The 21,286-nt window shown below is 37.1% G+C and overlaps 4 protein-coding genes across 7 annotated transcripts; 1 reads left to right on the top strand and 3 right to left on the bottom strand.

Annotated features, from left to right (window-relative positions):
* Positions 1-225: 225 nt before the first annotated feature.
* LOC137722969 (uncharacterized) lies at positions 226-3,533 on the top strand. Its single transcript, XM_068462106.1, has 4 exons — positions 226-592; positions 715-841; positions 962-1,132; positions 2,281-3,533. The coding sequence occupies exons 1-4, from the start codon at positions 405-407 to the stop codon at positions 3,367-3,369; spliced, it is 1,575 nt and encodes a 524-aa protein (XP_068318207.1). The 5' UTR covers positions 226-404; the 3' UTR covers positions 3,370-3,533.
* A 97-nt stretch (positions 3,534-3,630) lies between these two features.
* Positions 3,631-8,554, bottom strand: LOC137722970 (uncharacterized). 3 transcript variants are annotated; one of them, XM_068462107.1, is made up of 12 exons: positions 8,442-8,554; positions 8,239-8,341; positions 8,093-8,156; positions 7,864-7,965; positions 7,696-7,760; positions 7,140-7,235; positions 6,890-6,969; positions 6,558-6,774; positions 5,916-5,971; positions 5,201-5,296; positions 4,671-4,854; positions 3,631-3,913 (listed from the first exon to the last, which is right to left on the bottom strand). In XM_068462107.1, exons 1-12 carry the CDS (start codon positions 8,492-8,494, stop codon positions 3,791-3,793), a joined length of 1,239 nt encoding a protein of 412 aa, XP_068318208.1. In that variant the 5' UTR covers positions 8,495-8,554; the 3' UTR covers positions 3,631-3,790. The 3 variants fall into 3 exon arrangements, with proteins under 3 accessions (XP_068318208.1, XP_068318210.1, XP_068318209.1); XM_068462109.1 differs by having other exon boundaries at positions 7,161-7,235; XM_068462108.1 differs by having other exon boundaries at positions 7,864-7,962.
* A 4,731-nt stretch (positions 8,555-13,285) lies between these two features.
* On the bottom strand, positions 13,286-15,193 carry LOC137723732 (pentatricopeptide repeat-containing protein At1g50270). Its single transcript, XM_068462926.1, has one exon. It carries the CDS (start codon positions 15,153-15,155, stop codon positions 13,311-13,313), a length of 1,845 nt encoding a protein of 614 aa, XP_068319027.1. The 5' UTR covers positions 15,156-15,193; the 3' UTR covers positions 13,286-13,310.
* An 852-nt stretch (positions 15,194-16,045) lies between these two features.
* LOC137722823 (uncharacterized) lies at positions 16,046-20,294 on the bottom strand. Of its 2 annotated transcripts, none has more exons than XM_068461924.1 (6): positions 19,970-20,294; positions 18,790-19,059; positions 18,606-18,684; positions 17,591-17,718; positions 16,720-16,960; positions 16,046-16,479 (listed from the first exon to the last, which is right to left on the bottom strand). In XM_068461924.1, exons 2-5 carry the CDS (start codon positions 19,027-19,029, stop codon positions 16,727-16,729), a joined length of 681 nt encoding a protein of 226 aa, XP_068318025.1. In that variant the 5' UTR covers positions 19,030-19,059; positions 19,970-20,294; the 3' UTR covers positions 16,046-16,479; positions 16,720-16,726. The 2 variants fall into 2 exon arrangements, with proteins under 2 accessions (XP_068318025.1, XP_068318024.1); XM_068461923.1 differs by having other exon boundaries at positions 16,070-16,479; positions 18,778-19,059.
* Positions 20,295-21,286: the final 992 nt, after the last annotated feature.

Raw genomic sequence — 21,286 nt, 5'->3', positions numbered from 1 at the left:
ATCTGGCATATTTTCATATCTTAAAAATGTAAAAATCATTTTGTATTACACGGTTCTTCAAAAATTATTTTCTAAAATGTTACACGTGTCACAAAGTAGAACGTAAGGAGTAAATGAAATTTCATGTAAAATACATGTGTCATAGTGTAATATTTGGAGTTCTAGTTTTGTTTTTATTCCTTCAAACTGTAGAATTTCATTCATCATAGGGCCAAATATAAATTTGGAACAATAATAACCGGGGTTCTGGAAAAAATAAAAAGATCTATATCTTCTCCAAAACACATACGGCAACGAGAAGGGTGAGGCACAAGAAAGATTGATTGCGAGTGTGGGAGTTAGAAATTTTATCATTTCAAAGAAATTGAATCAGCCGCCGCCTCCTCCTCCTCTGCAGAAGAAGAATGGCTTTAAAATTCTTGAACAAGAAGGGATGGCACACAGGCAGCCTTCGGAACATCGAGAACGTCTGGAAGGCGGAGCAGAAGCGCGACGCCGAAGACAAGAAGTTGGACGAGCTCCGCAAACAGATCGTCGAGGAGCGCGAGCGTTCCGAGTTCCGCCTTCTCCAGGTGCAAGCCGGCCTCGTCCCGTAAGCAATTCCATTCTCTTTCTTCCTTCTTTCAGTTTTCTTTTAGGGTTAGGGTTTTTGTTCTTTTTTTTTAATTGCCCGAGTTAATTCTCTAATCAACTGCGATTGATTGTTAATTGCAGAAAGCAAGAGCGATTAGAGTTCTTGTACGATTCCGGATTGTCCGTTGGGCGCCCTGGCGGCTCCGATGCTTTTAACTTACCCAAGCCCGAAGACCCGCCTTCCTCCTCTACGGCCGCCCCCGCCAAGGTATAATGATATTTCAAGTCTTTAAGTTCCCAATTGTATGCATCTATCTTCTGTAATGCACCGCAATTACATAGTCGCGTTCTCTATTGATCCTTTGTTCGTCTGTGACCACTGATTCAGGAGCAGCAGCCAACCGCGCCGGGAGCTCTCTTCGAAGAAAAGCCCCAATCTGCCAACGATGCTTGGAGGAAGCTCCACTCGGATCCTTTGCTTATGATCCGGCAGCGCGAGCAGGAAGCCCTTTCGCGTATTAAAAACAATCCTGTCCAGATGGCCATGATTCGCAAATCTGTAAGTTCTAATTTTTATGTTTACCAGTACTTTTCTTTTCTTTTCTAACCAACAATAGATTAGATTAGTTATTATGTTAGACAAAGTAATTATAAATGAATTGATGATTTGAAAGTGTCCAAATTACATAAAATTCTGCCTCTCTCAATACAAACAACAAAACTGTAGATGTAAAATTTAGTCGTCAATGCTATTTTGGTTCGATGCTGAGGTTTTAGGGTCTAAGAGAGAGAATTTAAATACAATATATAAGTGTATTGGTTCTACTCCTACTAACATCGAGGTCTTTTGTGATAAAACGCAACACCTAACAATATATGGTTAAGTTGGGATAGTATCAGGGTAGTTAGGGTGGGCCATTGGCCCGTCTCTCTGAATATCTGACATGGTATCAGAGGGGGTTTTGATTGTGGGTCCTATGGGTTTGTGCCATGCCCAAGTTACCAGGTTTAATGTAACATTGTCCATGTCGTGTCTGAGTTATCGGGTTTAATATAACACCAAGCTTCCACGCTTGATGTTCGATGCGGGATTGGTTGCATGTGTGGCCCACTATTTCATCTAGGATTATGATTACGTTACTTTTTTGAGTGGGATTACGATTACTGTCCTGTTGTGCTATGAGGTTAGATTATTATAAATAGGGGCTTTGTAACTCAATATTGACTGGTTTGAATGATTAAGCAAGCAGCCTATTCTCTTCCTGCGATCTTCTCCTTCTAATTCTTCTTTTCCTACCTCTCTTTTCTGCCTTCTAATTACAAAACCCTAGAATCCGATACTGGTTCTACATCACTATAGCTAGCCTTCTATTCAGAGGAAGTCCTTTTTGTCCTTTGGATTATGCTCTTGGTAGGTCTACAAGTCTTCATTGTTTCCAATTTTTTTACTTGAGAAGATTATCTGTTCACAGGGCATGCGTTTCACCCCCAGCAAACACTAGCAATTTATTACTATGCTCGTTTTGAGTCTTTTGCTATGTTTATCAGGGTTTTACGGATGCTTATGATTTGTTTAAGAGAAACATTCAAGCTACAATGTTTGAAACATTGAAATAAGGGAAAAAAATGTCACGGCCTTTTAACACCAGATTTTATTTACAGCTGGTATGTTTATGCTGACCATATTTTTATTTTTTGCAATAAAAGGTAGATGCAAAGAAGCCCTCGGAGCAAGAAGATGACAAGAAGGAACCTCGGAAGAAGCGCCATCACACATCCAAGCACCGCAAGCACTCATCATCCAAACAAGCATCCGATTCAGAAAATGACACTGTTGAAGTGGAAAGGAGGAAGAGTAGTCATCGCAAGATATCAAAGTATGCTAATAATTCAGATTCTGAAGATGGATCACGTAAAATAGCACGTAGAAGTGAGAATCATGCAAAGCATTCAGATTCAGAAGATGAATCACGTGACAAAGGACGTCGGAATGAGAAGAACCCTGTTAGGCATTCAGATTCCGCAGATGAATCACGTTACAGAGCACGGCGAAGTGAGAAGAACCATGTTAAACATTTAGATGCAGAAGACGAATCACGTTACAGAGCAGGTCGAAATGAGAAGAACCCAGTTAGGCATTCAGATTTTGAACATGAATCACGTTACAGAGCACATCGAAGTGAGAAGAAGCGTGTTAATCATTCAGATTCCGAAGATGAATCACTTTACAAAACACGTCGAAGTGAGAAGAACCATGTTAAGAATTCAGATTCTGAAGATGAATCGGGTAGAAGAGCTCGTCGAAGTGAGAAGAACCATGTTAAGCATTCAAATTCTGAAGATGTGTCACGTGACAGAGCACATAGGGGTGAGAAGAATCACTCCATAAAAGTTGCCAGAGAGGATGGGCAAGGGGGTGTCAAGGGGAAAAATGACAGTTCAGACGTAGAAAAATATTCCGTGAAAGGTCGGAATGAACCACATTATAAGCGTAGGAATGGTGCTCCTAAACTTTCAGAAGAAGAGCGAGCTGCTAGGCTAAAGGAGATGCAAATGGATGCTGAGTTGCATGAAGAGCAAAGATGGAAACGACTGAAAAAGGCTGCGGAGAATGATGCCCAGGAAGCCACACGGGCTGGCAACTCCGGTGGTAGGAATTTCTTGGATGCTGTTCAAACTAGTGTATATGGTGCCGAGAAGGGTGGAAGCTCAACGATTGAGGAGAGTGTACGTCGCCGAACACATTATTTGCAAGGCAGGCCTGAAGCAAGTGAGCGCAATGCTTTTCGACGCTAATGATGTTGTGTTTTGTTGTTCATCCATTTCCGTCGATCCAGGAATTCTTCACTTTTCTCGATTGGTTCTGTGTACGTTTCATTTACTAATAGTTAAATCCTTTCCTTTGTAATGTTATTTGTTGAAGCTGCATGAACATTTGTTACCTGAAACAAATTACCTTCCATGTCTATTTATTTTTTCTGTTACTTAAAACATTTGTTATGACAAACAATGTCATGAGTGGATTAAATGGTTAATTGTTAGGGAGAAGGGGAATTGATGAGGATCGAACACGCACCATGGTGCATGCTTTTTGCCCCTGCGGTAAAGCATCATATCCTATTTATCCCAAATAAGTTGAGGACAATTTTGGGCACACAAAGACAATACTAAAATGTTGAAGTCCCAGAATTGACTACATGTCCGATAAGAATACAAGTCATTTATGAGAAGTCTCAGCATGGAGTTGTTCGCGCATCTGCTCGACAAGTACTTTTGCAATTGCGTCCACAAAACTTGATAGGCTCTGCCGAATTTGCACACCCAAGGAATTCGCCAGTTCCTAAATCATCAAAACCATCAGAGATGACACTACGAACCAAAAAAGAACCACTAGAAAGCACAATGCAAAACTAGAGAAAATGCATAGATACGACGATAGTTGAGACAATAAGAAGAATACATGACCTTTCTTCCGTGCGAAAAAATATGATAAAACTTGTGGGAAATCTGTTAACTTGTTTTTATATAAGCTTCCAATTATTCCAAAGAAAACTAAAATTGTCTAAAGTTTAATCTAAGAAAAGACATGAAGTTCTTGGAGCTAACGAAAGACTAGGCACAACACCAGGCTCAACGGCATTATAAGATTCATACAGCCAACTCCACTTAGTGGGACAAGGCTTTGTTGTTGTTGTTGTTGTTGTTTAATCTCACTAGGCATGCTTGCAAGTTGCAACTCCCCTCAATTTGATGAAGTTACTCAAATTTACCCAGAGTCGAAATGCAACAGCATTGTAAACGATGAACTCAACATTTCTGTATTCTACCTTATCTGTTGTAAATGTCTTCTTATTTTTGTTGTTTACATTTTTTTTAACACATACTTCTTGCACATTTTGGGTTTTACCTGCTTAAAAATGAATCCACAATTTCTACTGTTTTGATTACTTTGTGGTCCGAGATGCAGATAACTCAAAGGTGGGCATCCATATTATAACAAAACTGAAGATAACTTAATAAGAAACTCCTGGACGAAACTTACATACACCAGAAGGACACAGAGACCTAATATGAGAGATAAGGAGCCGTACACTGACCTCAACTTTGCACAGAAAACTTAAAGAAATTCCCTTTGAACGTTGATCAGAGCTCTTGAGATATATCATTTTCAGTGGAGAACTTAGCAATGGCCAACCTTGTGGAACCTTAATGAATGCATCAACTTCTCCAACCACATGAACCACTATTGTCTCATCTCTATCCAAGTACTCCAACGAGTGTCTGCATGGAATAATATTTGTGTCAAAACATTTGAAGATTTACTACTCTGTGGGTAATATTGTCTTAATTAAGGAAAGAGAAAGGAGAGCAAAAAAGAACAGATATAATCGTTTGTAAGGCTAAAAACAATTTGGAATTCTTCACTTTTAATTTTTAAAACAGCTTTATTAACTCCCTCATCTCCCTCTCCCATCTCATTTGACTTTGAAAACAAACTAGAGACAAGAACAAAAACATTACAAAACATTATTACAAAAAATTAGTGAAAACATTGAATTGAATTATGTCGGACACTATTTAGAGCATAAAACATACATGGACAAAATTGTTAAGGAAGAAGTCTCACCTTGATTTATTTGCATTTTTTACCACTAGTCGCCTCATGGTGCATAGAACAATTCTATCTTGCACTTTTGTTACAAACCACTGCAATGAAGATTTACTGCAAAGTGGATTTCATGATTTGTATTAAATAACATGCTGGTTAATTTTGTTTTACAAAACCTCACCTTCTGGTGGGAAAGTAAATAGATATAAGGTTGTCTTATATTTATACTTACGAAGACAAATATTTAAATAAACCTTACATTTTCATTTCCATGTACAGCAAATAAACATGAGTCAATGCAACAAGTATATCAAGATAGCAAGGGCAGCAACTACTATCCAGTCATTTGGTATGAAAAGAGAACATGCTTAAGACAAATATATATGTTATCAAAGACTAAATCAATTAAAACATATAGAAAGAGAAATCTGTTCAAGAATATGTCTCAGCAATGTAAGGGTGTGTGTGTGTTGTGAATCGTGATCAGCTCCATAGTGTCAGCTGTCTGCCAGGTCCTGAATTGGAAAACCCTGTTCATGATAATATCTGATACTTTATTTTCCCGTCTAACCATCAAGATATCTTTATATGATTTGTAATTACTACATGCCATTTAATTATTGAAACACTAACAATTGCAATAGCGAAAAGAGAAACAACAGACAAATAAACCATGACAACAAGAATGAAACAATGAAATGTTACAAAATCATAAGACAAATACTAAACAAACCTCAAAGACTTTGCAGCATCAAGAATATCATTGATGTACACATCATTTGGAAAAATCTGTACAAATTAAGGAGCATTAGCAATACATTTAAAAGATCTATAGTATAATGCCTATATTAAACCCAAGAGAATTAGCAATTCACTTAAAAGATCGACCAGGATGTAGCCCTTATATCAAATACGGGTATACCACCCTCAAAAAGTGTAGAAAAGGTGATACACAATGAACCGATGGCTGGTTTTTATGTACAAACTAGGGCAAAACTCCTAATATACAAAATTGTTGTATAGTGGAAGGGCACATCTTTCAAGAGATAAGATACTGGGAAACTCTTGTAAATCCTATGTCTGCAGAAAAATTGGTCCGCAAAATTTCACAAAAACAAATAAAAAGATGTTGACCACACAAACAACCAGTGAAAGCAAAGTGGTTGACTTTTTAAAAGTTTAAAACTCAAGATATATTTCATGCTTACAAGGTTCGTTATAATGGATCAAGCATGATTAGCTTTCTCAAAGATTTTTTAACATTATTAAGACCTATAATTGCTTTGATGTTTAAAGTAATGCCTCTAATTATAAACGCTATTGAAAAACAATACTCATGAAGAAAATAAGTCGAGATAATCTCATGTTGTGATACCTCAACGTTCCTTAAATCCAGAGTCCCCTCCAGAAGTTCAATAAGTAGCTCATGATTCACATGAGAAGGCCCAATGGCATCGGCAATTTTTTGTTGGGGCAAAAGTTCTTCTAGCTTTGGAATGTATGTCCTAAGTGACAACCGAATACAGTTTTCCCCAAAAGAAATGACCTTAAGACCTGTAAATTCATCCTCAATCTTTTCTGTGTCATCAAGCCTACATCAATTAAACAAATCAACTAAGATATAAAAGAATAGTTCATAACTATATCATCATAAAATAAAAACACCACACATAATGCATGGTAAGCAAGGACAGAGTGGCAAGTTACCATTTAAATTCATATTCTAAATCCTGTAAAGACTTCAAAATTTTACTGCTCTTCTCAATCTGGTTTTCAAGTTCAAGTACCTGCAAGTTAAACACATAACATCTTAAAATGGTGAAAGGGTAATGGAAATTTGTCAAATAAACGAACTCCTTACATAAGAATCAAGACACAATCGCAAAAAGTCCATATGTATAATAATCTAAGCACCCTAGAAGTAAACAGAATGATATTATAAGATGGTTAATGAAACCTCGAATTTGTCTGGATTCACCTTCATTTGATCCAACTGATCTTTCCCGTTTTTAATGTAATTTACATCTGCATCCCGCTTTTCTTTCTCCAGATCCTGCAAATGAGACACAGATATTCTCTTGAGAGACTTCATATGTGATTTCCAAATAGATTCAAAATTTTGCAAATTGTGGGAAGAAAGATATCGTATACATAAGCAGGATTAGTTGAGAAAAAGTGAGAAAAAGAAAGGGACTAAGAAAGAATCAACAAGATATCACAGAAAGCGTAAAGTCCTACAAGTTACAACACAGAAATCTGGGAACTTTGCACAACTGGAACACTGTGGTTAAAAAGGATTACACATAGTATTTCAATAAAGAGCTAAATAACAATATCATACAGTATGATAATTGTAATCCAATTCAACATGTATATCCACAGACTCACGAGGAAAAACAAATTATAGATCTCCATTCAAACTCATTTGTATCAACCAAATGGACTGGCACAACTTGTCATACAACCAAAGACTGAATCAAAGCATTAATAATGTTTCATCCACAGAACCCAACCTTTTTTGCAACAAAATCCAACGAACACTTCAACTGCGCAAGATCAATATCAAGTTGATGAAAATCTGCATATACAAAAGAAAAGGTCAAAAAAAGTAATAAACAAAGAAAACACCATACAAAAAGTCTCAATGCACATTGGCGTGCAACATCACACCGAATCTTCACCTTTCTCGTGCGTTTGAATAAGACCCTCGATTTCATTGGAGACCTTGGTGCTCTCAGCCTGCACAGAGTTGAGCTCCTGCTCGAAACGTCCCAAGTACGCTTCTACCAAAAAATTGGACAAATCACATTGTGCAGTAAGTTACAGTATCAAATGTCACAAACCCACTTACGAAAATTGACTGCCCAATAAAATTTAACACAAACACAGAGAGATTAAAGGGTTAATTACCATAATCTTGATCCTCTAAGAGACCGACATCTGAACATTCCGACACTATCTGTTCAAGTCTGCTCTGCAGAATTATAAGGAGGGTGAGGGAAATTCGAAGAATGGTAGCAAATTGGACGAAAAAGTGGGCAAAATTTCGAGAAAACCTGGAGGAGGAGGCCGCAGTCTCTGAGTACATCTTGAGACTCTGAAGGATTTAATTCTGAGATATTATCTTGGTCGAGAACCTCTTCCAGCTCTCTCACTTGTCTACCAAATTAAACCACAATAATTCAGATAATAAATAAAAAGGAAGAGAGAGAGAGAGAGAGAGAGAGAGAGAGAGAGAGAGAGAGAGAGAGAGTGAGACCTCCGAAGGGTGATAAGGTCGAGGGGTTCTGAAGAAGAAATTGGATCTTCCATCTTCTTCTCTCTCGCTCTCGCTCCCGCCCTCTGCGTGCACAGAAATGGAGCTGCGAAATTCAAAATTTGAGAAGAGTAATTGCAAAATTGAAAAGCTGCGGATATTAACCGGAAAAAAAAAACAAGGGACGCCGCAAATTATGGGCTTAAGGAATTGGGCCGGCTACTAGAAAGTTGGGCTTCATTATATTTATTAGATATGTATAAAAAATACATACTCTCTTTCAACCTACTACGTTCCAAATTCAAATTATTTCCTTCTTCATAATTTAAATTTATCTAAGTCACAGAGGATTCGAACTTAAGCTCTTTTAAGCATGGTAAAGATAGTGTATACTAAATTCATTTAAACTACATCACAGAAGTTTCAAACTTAAGCACTTCTTGAAGGCTACCTTTTTTTTTAAATGCCGTTAAATAGTCAAATTTAGGATGTTATTACCGATAACCCATGTTAATGACGCACAATAATTTGAAAATTTTACTACTTAAATTACATGATTAATTTCAACACCAACGTTATAGCATCCAAAATATAGGAGAGAGAAACATACTCTACTATTGTCAGTTGAGTAACTTGGATATTGTATTCGTTCAAAATCCGATTCATTGACAAGTCTAGTCTCAACATGCTCAAACCAGGTAAAAAATATTTGTTGTCAAAACTTCCATTTATACCGACGGCCAAATTACGTTGTTACAAAAAATGTTGGAAAACCACAACTACCAGTGGCAGCCTTCCCAGTTCTTCTGCCTGTAACAAAATGTAAGAAGCCAAGGATAACAACATCTAAGCCTGTTTTCGAAACTAAATCTTAAACCGAAACCATCCCAGCAGCGGAACAACTGAATAAATCCATACAACTATCGAAGGAAAGCTCAAAACGGAAACTGTGGAGACTTGAAAAACCAACGTCTTCGACTGGAAACCTAAGATTCGCAACCTTTGGGCAGCTGAACCGCTGTGTGAATCTGTCAGATCAACTAGCAATGCCTAAGAATACAGACCTTTTCCTGCGCGAAGATAAAGCAAGGGTTATATGGATTAGACTAAATTAGGAGCGTGGTCACCTTCAATAAATATCAAACATTTGGATCGAATAAATCAACAAATATGCAGAGAAAGCTTCTAGTTTGATGCAGTCAAAAACTAGAGAGACAGAGAGAGAGAAAGAGCGAGATTATGAAATAATCATTTTGGTCAATGAGAATTTGTACCAAAACTGAGAAAAACAAGAACAGTTACACCACCACCTATAAAATTCCGCTGCTAGGAGGTAAAAAATCCATTTAACTGCTACTTGGAAGGTAGACCCTGATGGTGTCTCGCTTTCTAAGTTTATGCCTGCAGGTAGGGCATTTGTGTTGAGTAGCTATGGCTGTGTCGATGCACTCCTTGCAGAAGATGTGACCACACTTTGTTGACGTTTCTTCAATCAACTGGCCCATGCATATTGCACAAGTAAGGGTAGGTGCCTCTGGCAGGGGCACATTCTGGGTCTGGGGCGCTATTGGAGTCACCGAAACGCTAGGTATCTGCCATCCGAAACTTCCAAGGTTAGTTCCAGAAACTTAAACCAATCTGATGGTTAGATAATAGAACTCATAACATCAACATGAGCTCTTAAAAACGAGAATTCATCAGATATGTCCAGCACAAGTAGTCAATATGCTACACGAAGTAAAGACAACAAAAGGATTATATAAGAAATCAAGGAAATAGCATCGTAATAACTTAGGGACGCTTCTTACAGTATCCTCTGCTTTGTTGATGAAATCGAAATTGAAGGAAAGCTCCCAGTTGAAAGCTCCAAGATCTCCAAGTTGGCACCAATTTGTCAATTCTGTCGATAGTATATTATAAGTAGGTCAGTGCAACCAAGAAAACTTAAAAAAGACATAACGAACTTTGGATGGTACATCAAACATCATTCATTGTTGTGGAACTGTGTATGAACCCTAACTAAAAATTTACAAATATCAGAAGCAAGATACCGAACAAGGCATAAATCAAAAATATACGTAAAGAAACAGTGAATTGTCACTGAACTTTCTATGCTTGCATAATGTAAGAATTGCAAGCACACTGCAAACATGCATAAAAGAACCATTAAGAATTCTCACCTTCAGAAAAACCTTCTATGACTCTACCGTTTCTTTGAGACTGATTTCTTCGAGCATTATTTCTCGCCTGCAATTAATTCACACACACAAGACAATTGAAATCAACTCTAAGCGTTTTTTGTATAAGATGTAATGTTAAAGATAAAATTCATCCTACTTCAAATCTAAAACCATACTTCTTCAAATTTCCTTGGTGATATTACAACAACATCATCATCATCAACAAGATGCGCAGCAGTTGTTGCTTGTCCTTGAGAATGTCCACTTCCTTGAGCTTGTATTCGCAATGGACCAGTCGGAACCATGTTCTCACGAGGAGGCGGATAATTGAGGTCCAAATCTCTCATGCCTCCCCTTTGAGCGTTTCTTAGATTCCATTGTCGATATGCACTAGATCCTTGTGTACTCATGCTAACAGGCTGATATATCACTAGTCTTCGATTCACACCCTAACGTTCATAAAACATATACTAATAAGAATATCGCTTGAATAAAAAAAAGAAAGATGACCAATTCTGAGTGCACCACCAAATTTCCCCATGATAGTTCATCTAAAATAAACAGATTTTCGCTTTCATTCCGGTTCTTACTATGTTCTTGGATTTGGTGCTCAATTTCTCGTTTCGAAATTACCATTTAAAAAACATACAGAAAATGGGGTCTCAAACATCTTAAAAATTACAACAAATTCTAATTAAAAACAATCATAAAATTCTTTAACAAATTTAATCAGAATGCACTCAAAAGTTAAAGACAGTATATTCCCTGGTTTCAATTTTACTTTCGTATCCTCAAATTGAACACTACGACAACCAAGTTTTATCCCACTTAGTGCGGTCGGCTGTAACGCCACTGCTCTCGTTTTAAGCCAAATCTTTCCTAAACCATGCATTAAACAGACTAATATAGCACAAAACACATAAATTTCAGAAAACCCAGAAGAACAAAAAACACATAAATTGGAGAATAAAATAAAAAAATAAATAAACAGCGAATAAAATCAAAACCCAGAATCCAAAATCCTCCAACAAATACAGAGAAGAAGAAGAAGGCATACCTGTGGTCTGTAGAGAGAGAAAGGCAAGGTAGAGAGAGAAACGGTGAATCTGGAAGAAAGGGGGATAATTGAATTTATTGAGCAAACTATTTCTTGGAATTCAAAAACCCAAAAACTTATTTAGGAAACAAAATCAATGTTTACATACAGCTTTACGCTTAATCACTCGCTCACTCTCCTCTTCTCTTCTCTTCCTCTTTCTCTTTCTTTTTTATTTTTTTATTTAATTAATTAATTGCTTCGTTTTCTGTTCGAACAGTTTTTTTGGGAATTTTTTTTTTTGGTTTCCGTTTCAGCGTCTTCTCATTTGACATTTCTTTCCTGTTTTCTTCTTCCCGCTCTTCAGCGCATTCCTTATAACGCTCTGCTGCACTTTTGAATTTGGATTCTCTAACGACCCATTTGGATCGGCCTCCTATTTTTCTATCGACACAGATAGCCCAAACAATTTGGGCTTGGGCTGGGCCTTGTGAGATGGTGCTAAATCTCCATGTCGTTCAGGAAGCGTAATGCTATTCACGCACCTTTTTTTTACCTCTGGCACACTCTTGTTAATTTTTGTCCATTAATCATCTTCAATTCATTCGATCCAACAACCGGAAATTGAGAGGGATGTGTGAAAGGTAAAAATAGGTGTGTGGATAGCACCAACTTCAAGAATTGATATAAGAGGAAAGAAAATAAATACTCCAATGTCTGGGTTGTCTGACGTTTATGGAATAGGATTATCTCCCCTCATATTTTCATCTCCTTCCCTCTTCTCCTCTCACACTTTCATTTTTTCTTTTTCTTTTTCTCTTTATAAAAAATTCAAAACAAAATGTTGATGTGGTTTGGTCGTAGCCATTTAAATAAGAGGGAGTGGGAGGGGAGAAAGATTAAGAGGGAAGAGAATCATACTTTGACGTTAATTGGATATGAGAAGAAAGCGACAACGTTTTTCTTCTAGTATAGGGGTGCAATTTGGGTTAGATCAACTTGGTGCTCATGCCAACCTGATTTCAAACCCAACCTGGCTAGTTAGAATAAAGTAAAAATCTGTCCAAATCTAAACTGACTTCAACACAATGATGCATTGGTTCGATCGGGTTGATGCTTTGCCCACCAATTTCAACTTAAACTCAACTGATTTCTAGCCCGAATTGCTCAAGGACATATTACTCGTCCCATTTCGTATTATATAAGCTAGGTACAAGTTTGTGAGGGCTATACTTGAAGTTGTCGGGTTTTCATTTGAACAATGAATAGTAATGTTGTTACATTTCTTTTGGTTAAAACTTTGGTATTGTTTTGTAATTTAATTTGAACTTTGCATGGCTGAAGCTTTAGAAATGTGTCCGACGCTATTTGGTTCATCTTTTGGATGATAATGGTGTATAAAATTGAATTTTAAATAGTTTTAACGTTATTTGGTTAAATTGAATATGAAACTACATGTATTCAAGCAATAGAATCATCTTAAATGGTCTTTAAAACCCGCAGCACCGCACATGCATTTTTGCTCCTCAATTAGTAATCTTAGTTAGTATTAGGGATTTTATCCTTAGTTTTTCTTTTCTTTTATCTTATCAAACTCGCACTGAATTATGACTGCAATAAAAGTTCAAATCTGACCAGTGATCACCCTCGTCAACTTTAATCAATGTCAAACCCAAATAGGTTAGCATCTGGAACATAACCAGCCCGTTTCAGTTGGAAGAACATGTTGTCCAACATCACATATATATCATCCGATTCAGAATGCGATTCGTCGAATGCAGTAAACTCGAAAACTGCACCATTCACTTCGATCCAGCTACACCCTGTTATCTTCTCGACGCGTTTCCCTTTCATGAGCTTCCTTATGCCAGAAGCTGCTTCCCATTTATTCCATGTCGAATACAAGTTTGCCAGAAGTACATATCTTCCGCTATGATCAGACTGTAGATTGATCAGATGATTTCCGACAAGTTCTCCTAGCTTAAAATTCTTATGAATCATACAGGCACCGAGCAGAGCTCCCCATACACCAGCTGAAGGCACCATTGGCATGTCCTCGATAACTTTTCGTGCTTCCTCCAAGTACCCAGCCCTACCAAGTAAATCAACCATGCAACCGTAGTGATCTACATTAGGCTCCAAATGAAAAACCTCATTCATCGATTCAAAAAGCTTACATCCCTTGTCTACAAGACCTCCATGAGAACAAGCACTAAGCACAGCGATGAAAGTAACTTCATTAGGTAGAACAGCACTCTGTAACATACGCGAGAAGAAGTTCAATGCGTCTAAAGCATTACCACCCATTGCCAAACCACTAATTACGGCAGTCCAAGCAAAGACATCCTTGGTTGGCAACTTTTGGAAAACAGATAGACCTTCACCAAGGCACCCACATTTTGCGTACATGTCCACTAATGCCGTTCCAAGTAATGAGTTCACTTGTATTTTATGCCTATATATATAACCGTGAACCGACCTTCCTTGATCCAGTGCCCCTAAGTCAGCACAACAGGTAAGCACACTTGTCAATGTAAATTGGTTAGGTTTAACATGTTCTGAAAGCATGTATTTCAAACCTAGCAATGCATCTTTGTATCTCTTACATTGCACATAACCTGCTATCAAAGCACTCCAAGAAACTACATTTTTAATTGGCAATTCTTTAAAAACCTTACGAGCATCGTCATGGTAGCCGCACTTCATGTACATATCCAGAAGAGCGCTACCAATGTAGACATCCCATTGTACTCTACCTGTTTCTACATAGAACCCATGAAGCCAGCGTCCAAACCAAATATCGCCAGCCATTCCGGCAGCACAAAGAACACTAACAATCGTCACCTCATCGACTCTAATTCCCATCAATCTCATCTCCATAAAACACTTCATTGCTTCCACAGCCTGATCATTTTTGACATACCCGTCAATCAATGCAGTCCAAGAAATCACATCCTTCTGGGTACTTTCATCAAACACCTGGCAGGCAGACTCTAAGCACCCACAACCAGAAAACACAGATATCAACGAATTCTTCACAAATTGGTCAGAACTCAATCCAAACTTGACTATGTGAGCGTAAAACTGAAATGGGTTTTCGTTTTTCAACTTGGAAAATGACTTGAGAAGCAAAGGGAAGGTGTGCTTGTCCGGAGCAACGCCAGTCGTGCGCATTTTTGAGTAAAAAAGGAGTGACCTCCGAGGCTCTGAACTCGCAGAGAATGCTCTGATGATGGAGTTCCATAGGTGAGTGACGGGTGCTTCGATGCGGTCGACGAGTACCGAAGCGTAGGCGAGATGGGTAGGCTGAGATGCTGCAATGGTAGTCACAAGTTGGTCGAGGAAGAAAGAGTTGTGTGAGAGGCCAGAGGTGACGAGGACGGAGTGAATTTGCTTCAAATGGTGAAGGGTGGTGTGTTTGTGAAACAGAGAGAGGAGGATGAAGATGCCGTCGCCGCCGTGAAAAGGGTTGATCTTGCTGCTAATGCTGGTTCCCGACATTCAAATTTTCTCCCTCCCCAAACACCTTTGTTACTGTGTTACTAAATTCATTTGATTTGGCGGCAGAAAATTGAGTACTCTGTGAATATCATCTTATAAAAAATTGTCCAAAAATGAGAAAATTGTTGTGAATCAATTGTATGTGTGCAGTAGAATATAAAGTAAATAAGACACAATATTTACAAAGTTTAACAAGTGTGCCTACGTCATCGGGCCATCAGTAGTAATCTTTCTTATTATCAGGTGGATTTACAAAGCAATGGAAACAAGAGATTGCGTCCTTTCTTCTCTACTCTCTATCTGTATATTTGTGAGCTGATAAGCCTTTACATAAGAACACTATATCTTCTCTGTTAAGGCCAATAGATGTGAACGTAGGCAACACCAATAGATGTGAACGTAGGCAACACAGCTTCAACATTTGTTGGCTATTAAAAAGTGGTGGGTGTTGCATATTTCTTCATGTGAGTCATCCACTTTTATAACAAAAATAAAGAAAATATTTGAGATTGGTAAATTATAAAATTATAATATGGATTATTTATTATGTCTCTAGAACTCGATTTATTCTTATTTTCTCCTTAGAAATTTAAATTTTGTAACTTACCTCACAAATTCGATTTTTGTTTCATTTTGTCTCAAGTTCTTTAGCATAGAGTTTAAAAGTTTAGTCACGCAGCTCGATTGGGCATGATGTGGCACAAGTATTCGGGCCCCACGTCCAATCAGATGGTGCCACATGGTTTGAAGTAAAAAACGAAAAGAATAATTGCCCCTGCACGTGCGTATCACGGGCATTTTCTAAACGCAAGGACTTGTGTAAACACAGGGATCAATTTAGTTACAAAAAAAACATACAGCGACCAAACGGAATTTGGAGTGCTAGTGGCTAAAAGACTGCGAAAATCATAACCTTGAAACAAATAAATCGGGCACATGGACGAAACAAAACATAATGGAAAAAATAGCAGTGTCCAATTATAATCCAATACAGAGACAGCAAGAAGCAGCACTTCGTCGACAAAACATTTCCTTGCTATTATGGTTCAGTACAGTGCTGCCTGCCGTCCGCTAACCGAATACCAAAAAAATAGGGTCATGAAGGAACTATTTCGACGAAGCCCGGCACTACAGTTTTCGCAGATGTGAGAGTGTCTGAACTTTACATATGCCTGAGCTAGTTAACCTGTAAATTCTAGAACTAGGCAGCCCCAATACAAGAAGAAGACCCATAGGAAATGACAAACCTAATAGGGTATAGGAAAATCAATAGATGTTGTGCAAGCTTCACCAAAACTGCCCTTTCCCTGTGATACCTAGCCACCTGCATGAAACGGGGAGGAATCAATTAGCCATACTAGATGAAAATTAGGAGCGTCGATCAAGCATCTCCGACAAATATGCAAATACAAACACGAAGGGGGAAGGGTTTGCCTCATTTTCTGCCTATGGTTTAACATAATTGCTCATAAAGACCCCTAAATTTGAAAAATAAGGTTCGCCAAGTGTTTTACAACAAAATCAGTCAGAATAATAATCAGCTTCGTTAAAGAAAGAAATGTACCCTGCAATCATTTGGTAGGCAGGTATATCCTGATGGTGTCTTTCTTTCTAAGCCTTTTACGACAAGTTGGGCATTTGTGCTGAACTTTTATTGAGGCTTCAATACACATCTTGCAGAAGATGTGACCACACTTTGTTGAGGTTTCTTCACTCAACGGGCCCAAGCATATTGGGCAGCTGAAGGAGGGTGTCTCTGGGGGTGGCGTGTTCTCAGGAAGTTCTGGAATAGACACTTCCTTTATCTGCAGCAGAAAACTTCATGGATTTAGCAATAAAACTTTGACAAACAATTAGTAACTTGATTAAGGCTGATAATTTTATTAAACTCAGAGTTTGTAATTATAATTATTGAACAACACGACAAGCTTTGTGTGGATAAGTGGTCACATGAAACCAATTAATCAAAAGTAGAACTTCTACAGAACTTGACTCTTTCTAACACCTTCTAGAGGTTATTCACTAACACTTTCCGACATTTACTAACAAATTTTAACACCTTCCGCTTCAGTAAAATAGTGAATCATGAGGCCTTCTAACACTTTCTAGAGCCTAATTATTTTGAAATATACATCAAGGATTGTGTCATCACTACAGTTTTAAAACTGAAGCACCCCCAGGCTTCTATCCAAAATTTATTTTCCAAGGATATTTTCAGTATCATGCTCAAATTGATAAACAGAGCTCTACACTTCATACAAATATCTGTTAGTTTAGAGATATCTAGAAAACAACCTAACAACAAACAAAACAAAGGACAAAGGAAGATAGCGACACAAATTTAGACAACTTTTTTATGAGAACACCAATGAAAAAAGATTAAAAACATAAATTCCCACATGAGGATATATCATGAAAGGAAACTGTCGTATCACCTTGTTTTCGTCATTGTCTTCCAAGCTAAAATGATGCTCCCAATTCAAAACTGCTTGATTTCGTAAAGTTCTTCTACGCTTGTGGCAATGAAGAGGAAGTAGAGGTAGAGGTAATTGAGGCGGCACATCTGATGATTAAATATGAAAATGTAAGAGACTTCAAGTAATGGAGATGCCCAAAAAAACTTTAACAGAGCAGAATAAAGCAAGGCTCAAGACCTCCTTTATTACACAAGTGTGTGTGTGTGTGTAAAGGATATGCCTTTTAAAAAGTGGCACTAATAAATTAAAATTTTAACAGAGAATCACAAGTATTAGATAAGGTTCAGGGTTTTGATGTAAACAATCACAAGAATCACTAAGTTCACTTTGAAATAATTACTTCAAATATTGATGACATTTAAATAGAACATGTGTGAACCAGCAGGGGAAAAAACTGCACACCCAAATTTAATTGCTTTCTATGTGGTGTAACTGTTCATACAAACAATGATACAAGTCTTGGATAAGAATCTACAATGCACTAGAAAGCCCTTGTTGACGATCCTTTACTAATTTATACTCCTAAATTTCATCTGTTCTTTACCCCATTCCATTTCAAAACTAGTGAACCATAAAGCACGAATGGATGATGTCAAATGAAACGAACTTGAGAAATTAGAACCAAAAGCATCAGAATGCAAAATAAGGTATACTGAATTGCTTAGATACAGAATAATGGCAGAGTAATGGATCTTCAAAAGCTTGCTCCATACATCAAAAACAACTTCAGTATACTGGATTTTAGAGGAAATAACAGAAATTACTAATGTTTGAGGAAATCCGGTTGCCACACAATCACAGGCAAACAAAGACTAGAAAATTCATGGTTCAAAGCACAACAATTCTTGTTTATGGACAATAGGACACACACATACAAGGGGATCTTCTAAACGTGTAAAAAAATAATCAATTCTACTCAAATCAAACCATATAAAAGCATGATTTAAGAATAAAAGACACTTTGAAACCTAACCTGTATGGCCATTTTGCCTTTCAGTGTTTGTAGCAGGCCCATCTCTCACCTCAAGGTTTCTCCTGGAGTTATTCTTGGCCTGGTAGCAGGAAAAAGAATCAATAAGTATGCTCGTAAAGAAATAAGGCAAGATATAAAGAAATGAATCATAGAAGAAATCCAAAACTCATACTTGAGCATATACCCTTGGGGAAATTATGACCACTTCATCATCGACAACCTCACAATCATTTGAAGCTTGTGCTTCTGACCGACCATGTATTTCGTCCTGAACTTGTTGGTTATTGTCCCAAGAACATCTGGCATTTAGAACCGTGTCCTCAGAAGGAGCTGGATAGTTGAGGTCCACAATTAGTGGCATCTTCCCCCTTTGAGAATTCCTCATTTTCCCTTCTGTAGATTGCCCCAATGAGTGTGAGGCCATGCTTCTGCAGAAATGGATCTGCGCTATGTGCTACACATACAAAGAACAGATGAGTGTGAGTAAAATGTGAGACAAGTCATGTAAGCAGCCACATCATAAAGTCATAAAGTAAGACTGTAACACAGCATGCTAAAAAAGTTATTAAGTGTAACGTGTTCCTTTACATATGGGAGAACATCAATGTGTAAATGAGCATCAACCTATGGTCTCGATTTTTAAATACATTTTCCACTTTGCAAATTCTAATTAGATCCAATCATCCAAATCAAACACAAAATCTGAAAGACACCTACACCACCCAATGAAACGGAGCTACCTTAAAACAAAACCTCATTCCAAAAACAGTGATTTACGATATCAGATTTCTACATCGACAGTTTCAACGTATCTCTTGGAACCATGTTTACCCGGAAATGCTATTACCAACTTAGGGTCATGACGTTACAGAATCTTTTGGGATAAATTGATTCCTGGCACTGCTAGGAACGCTTTCCTGTTCTTTTGTATGCGAGAAAGGGGTTTTTCTCTTTAATTTAATTAAATTTCGATATAGAAAACCCTCATTATTACAATACAAGATTCAATAACAGGCCCTTTTACAACAAAATTAGTCCATTAACCTAGTGCCACCAGAAACAAATTAACCCCTTGTTGTTTAAGTGGTTAAATCAATCTGGCTTCAAATGCAAAACGATCCTTCCAATTCGATCAAACAATAGTGATACAATATCCACCTATATATATGCACAGACACATACATACATATATACATACATACAGAGTTCTAAACACATGTACATGTTATGTACAAATTGGAAAAATAAATACCCATGAATCAAAACAACAAAAAACCCAAAACCCAGAAATCATCCATCAAGAATATCAAGATTCAACCCAAGAAAATACTTCAAACAAAATAAAAAATAAATAAAAATCGTACCTTTACCGGCGAGAGGAGCAGAACAACGAAAGGGGCAGAACAGAAATGTTCTTCTCACGCAACCAAATCGATTTATATAGACAGAGAAGCCGAAGCAGAGAAGGATAAGAACGGCGAGGAAATGGGGACAAAATACAAAAACGCCGAGAAAGTTCGATGTATCTTTCTTACTCTCCTTATTTTTTTATTTTGTCTTTCCTTTTTGTTTCCGAATTTCTGCTTGTGCGATTAAGACAAATCAAGAAGCACTGTTATGTTAAGCGATTTCCTGGAAAATCCAATTTCAAATTGTTGTTTGTTTTTGTAGAGAGAAAGAAATTCAAGTCTGATGCTTTTGCTTTCCCTTTTCTCTTCCGGAGTTTTATTTGGAAAAAGTCAAATGCAGATGGCCCGAGTACGAATCGAATTCGCGGTCGGTGAGTGTGAACCGGAGGTTGCTGTGATTTTTTTTCTTTTAAGCGAATTACGAGTTTGACAATTATATTTATTTATTTTAGTAATTTTTTTATTGGAAGTTTTATTTAGGAAGTTTTAACGAGACATTTACTTTTTATTTTAACGAAAAATGACATTTTTACTTTAAAAAGTCACTCATAGTAATATTCACTTACAACATTTTGTCATTTTGATTAAAACACAAAATTTTCAAGTCATTTCCATTAGTTTTCCTTTTATTTTATGATTACATTCCATCTAATTATTTTTGGATCTTGGACTATGTTTTGCATTCTACTAAGGGGGCAAAATGTATATAGTATGCATATAATGAATATGGAATTTAAAAAATATATATAAAAGAATGTATGCAATATGAATGCAATAAATTTGAAAGAAATATAGAAGTAAAAATAGTATTGTTGGAAAATTATTTTTTCTTTTCTTTTTAAACAACGATATTCTATTCTGTGCAGGATTGAGTTAGGCCGCATAATGGGTCAGCCACTAACTAGGTATCGAACTTAACACAAATACAACACGACGTTAAGTTAGACCACACAATGAATCAACCACAAAGTATAAAACTCAACATAAATATAATACATTATTACCATAATCGAAAAACAGCTTCTATCATTCTATAGGCATGACTTAAAATTTTAGCCCGATATTGATTTTAGCCTTTTTTCGATAACCCTTCCCCATTCAATTTAAATAGTGAAAAATATTTAAATAAAAGAAAGGTTATTAAAGATAATGTTGAGTTTTGTATACCTAGAGATTTGCCAGCATTGATTCAAAGAGGGGTCAACAAACTTGAGTGGGACAAGACTGCTTATGTACAAGGAAAGAGTCAATATCGTTGTTTGTACCACATTT

The sequence above is a fragment of the Pyrus communis genome, chromosome 17 (assembly GCF_963583255.1).
Source record: "Pyrus communis chromosome 17, drPyrComm1.1, whole genome shotgun sequence".
NCBI lineage: Eukaryota > Viridiplantae > Streptophyta > Magnoliopsida > Rosales > Rosaceae > Pyrus > Pyrus communis.
Note: the sequence above shows the minus strand (reverse complement) of the source record. Positions and strands in the feature narration are given on the sequence as shown.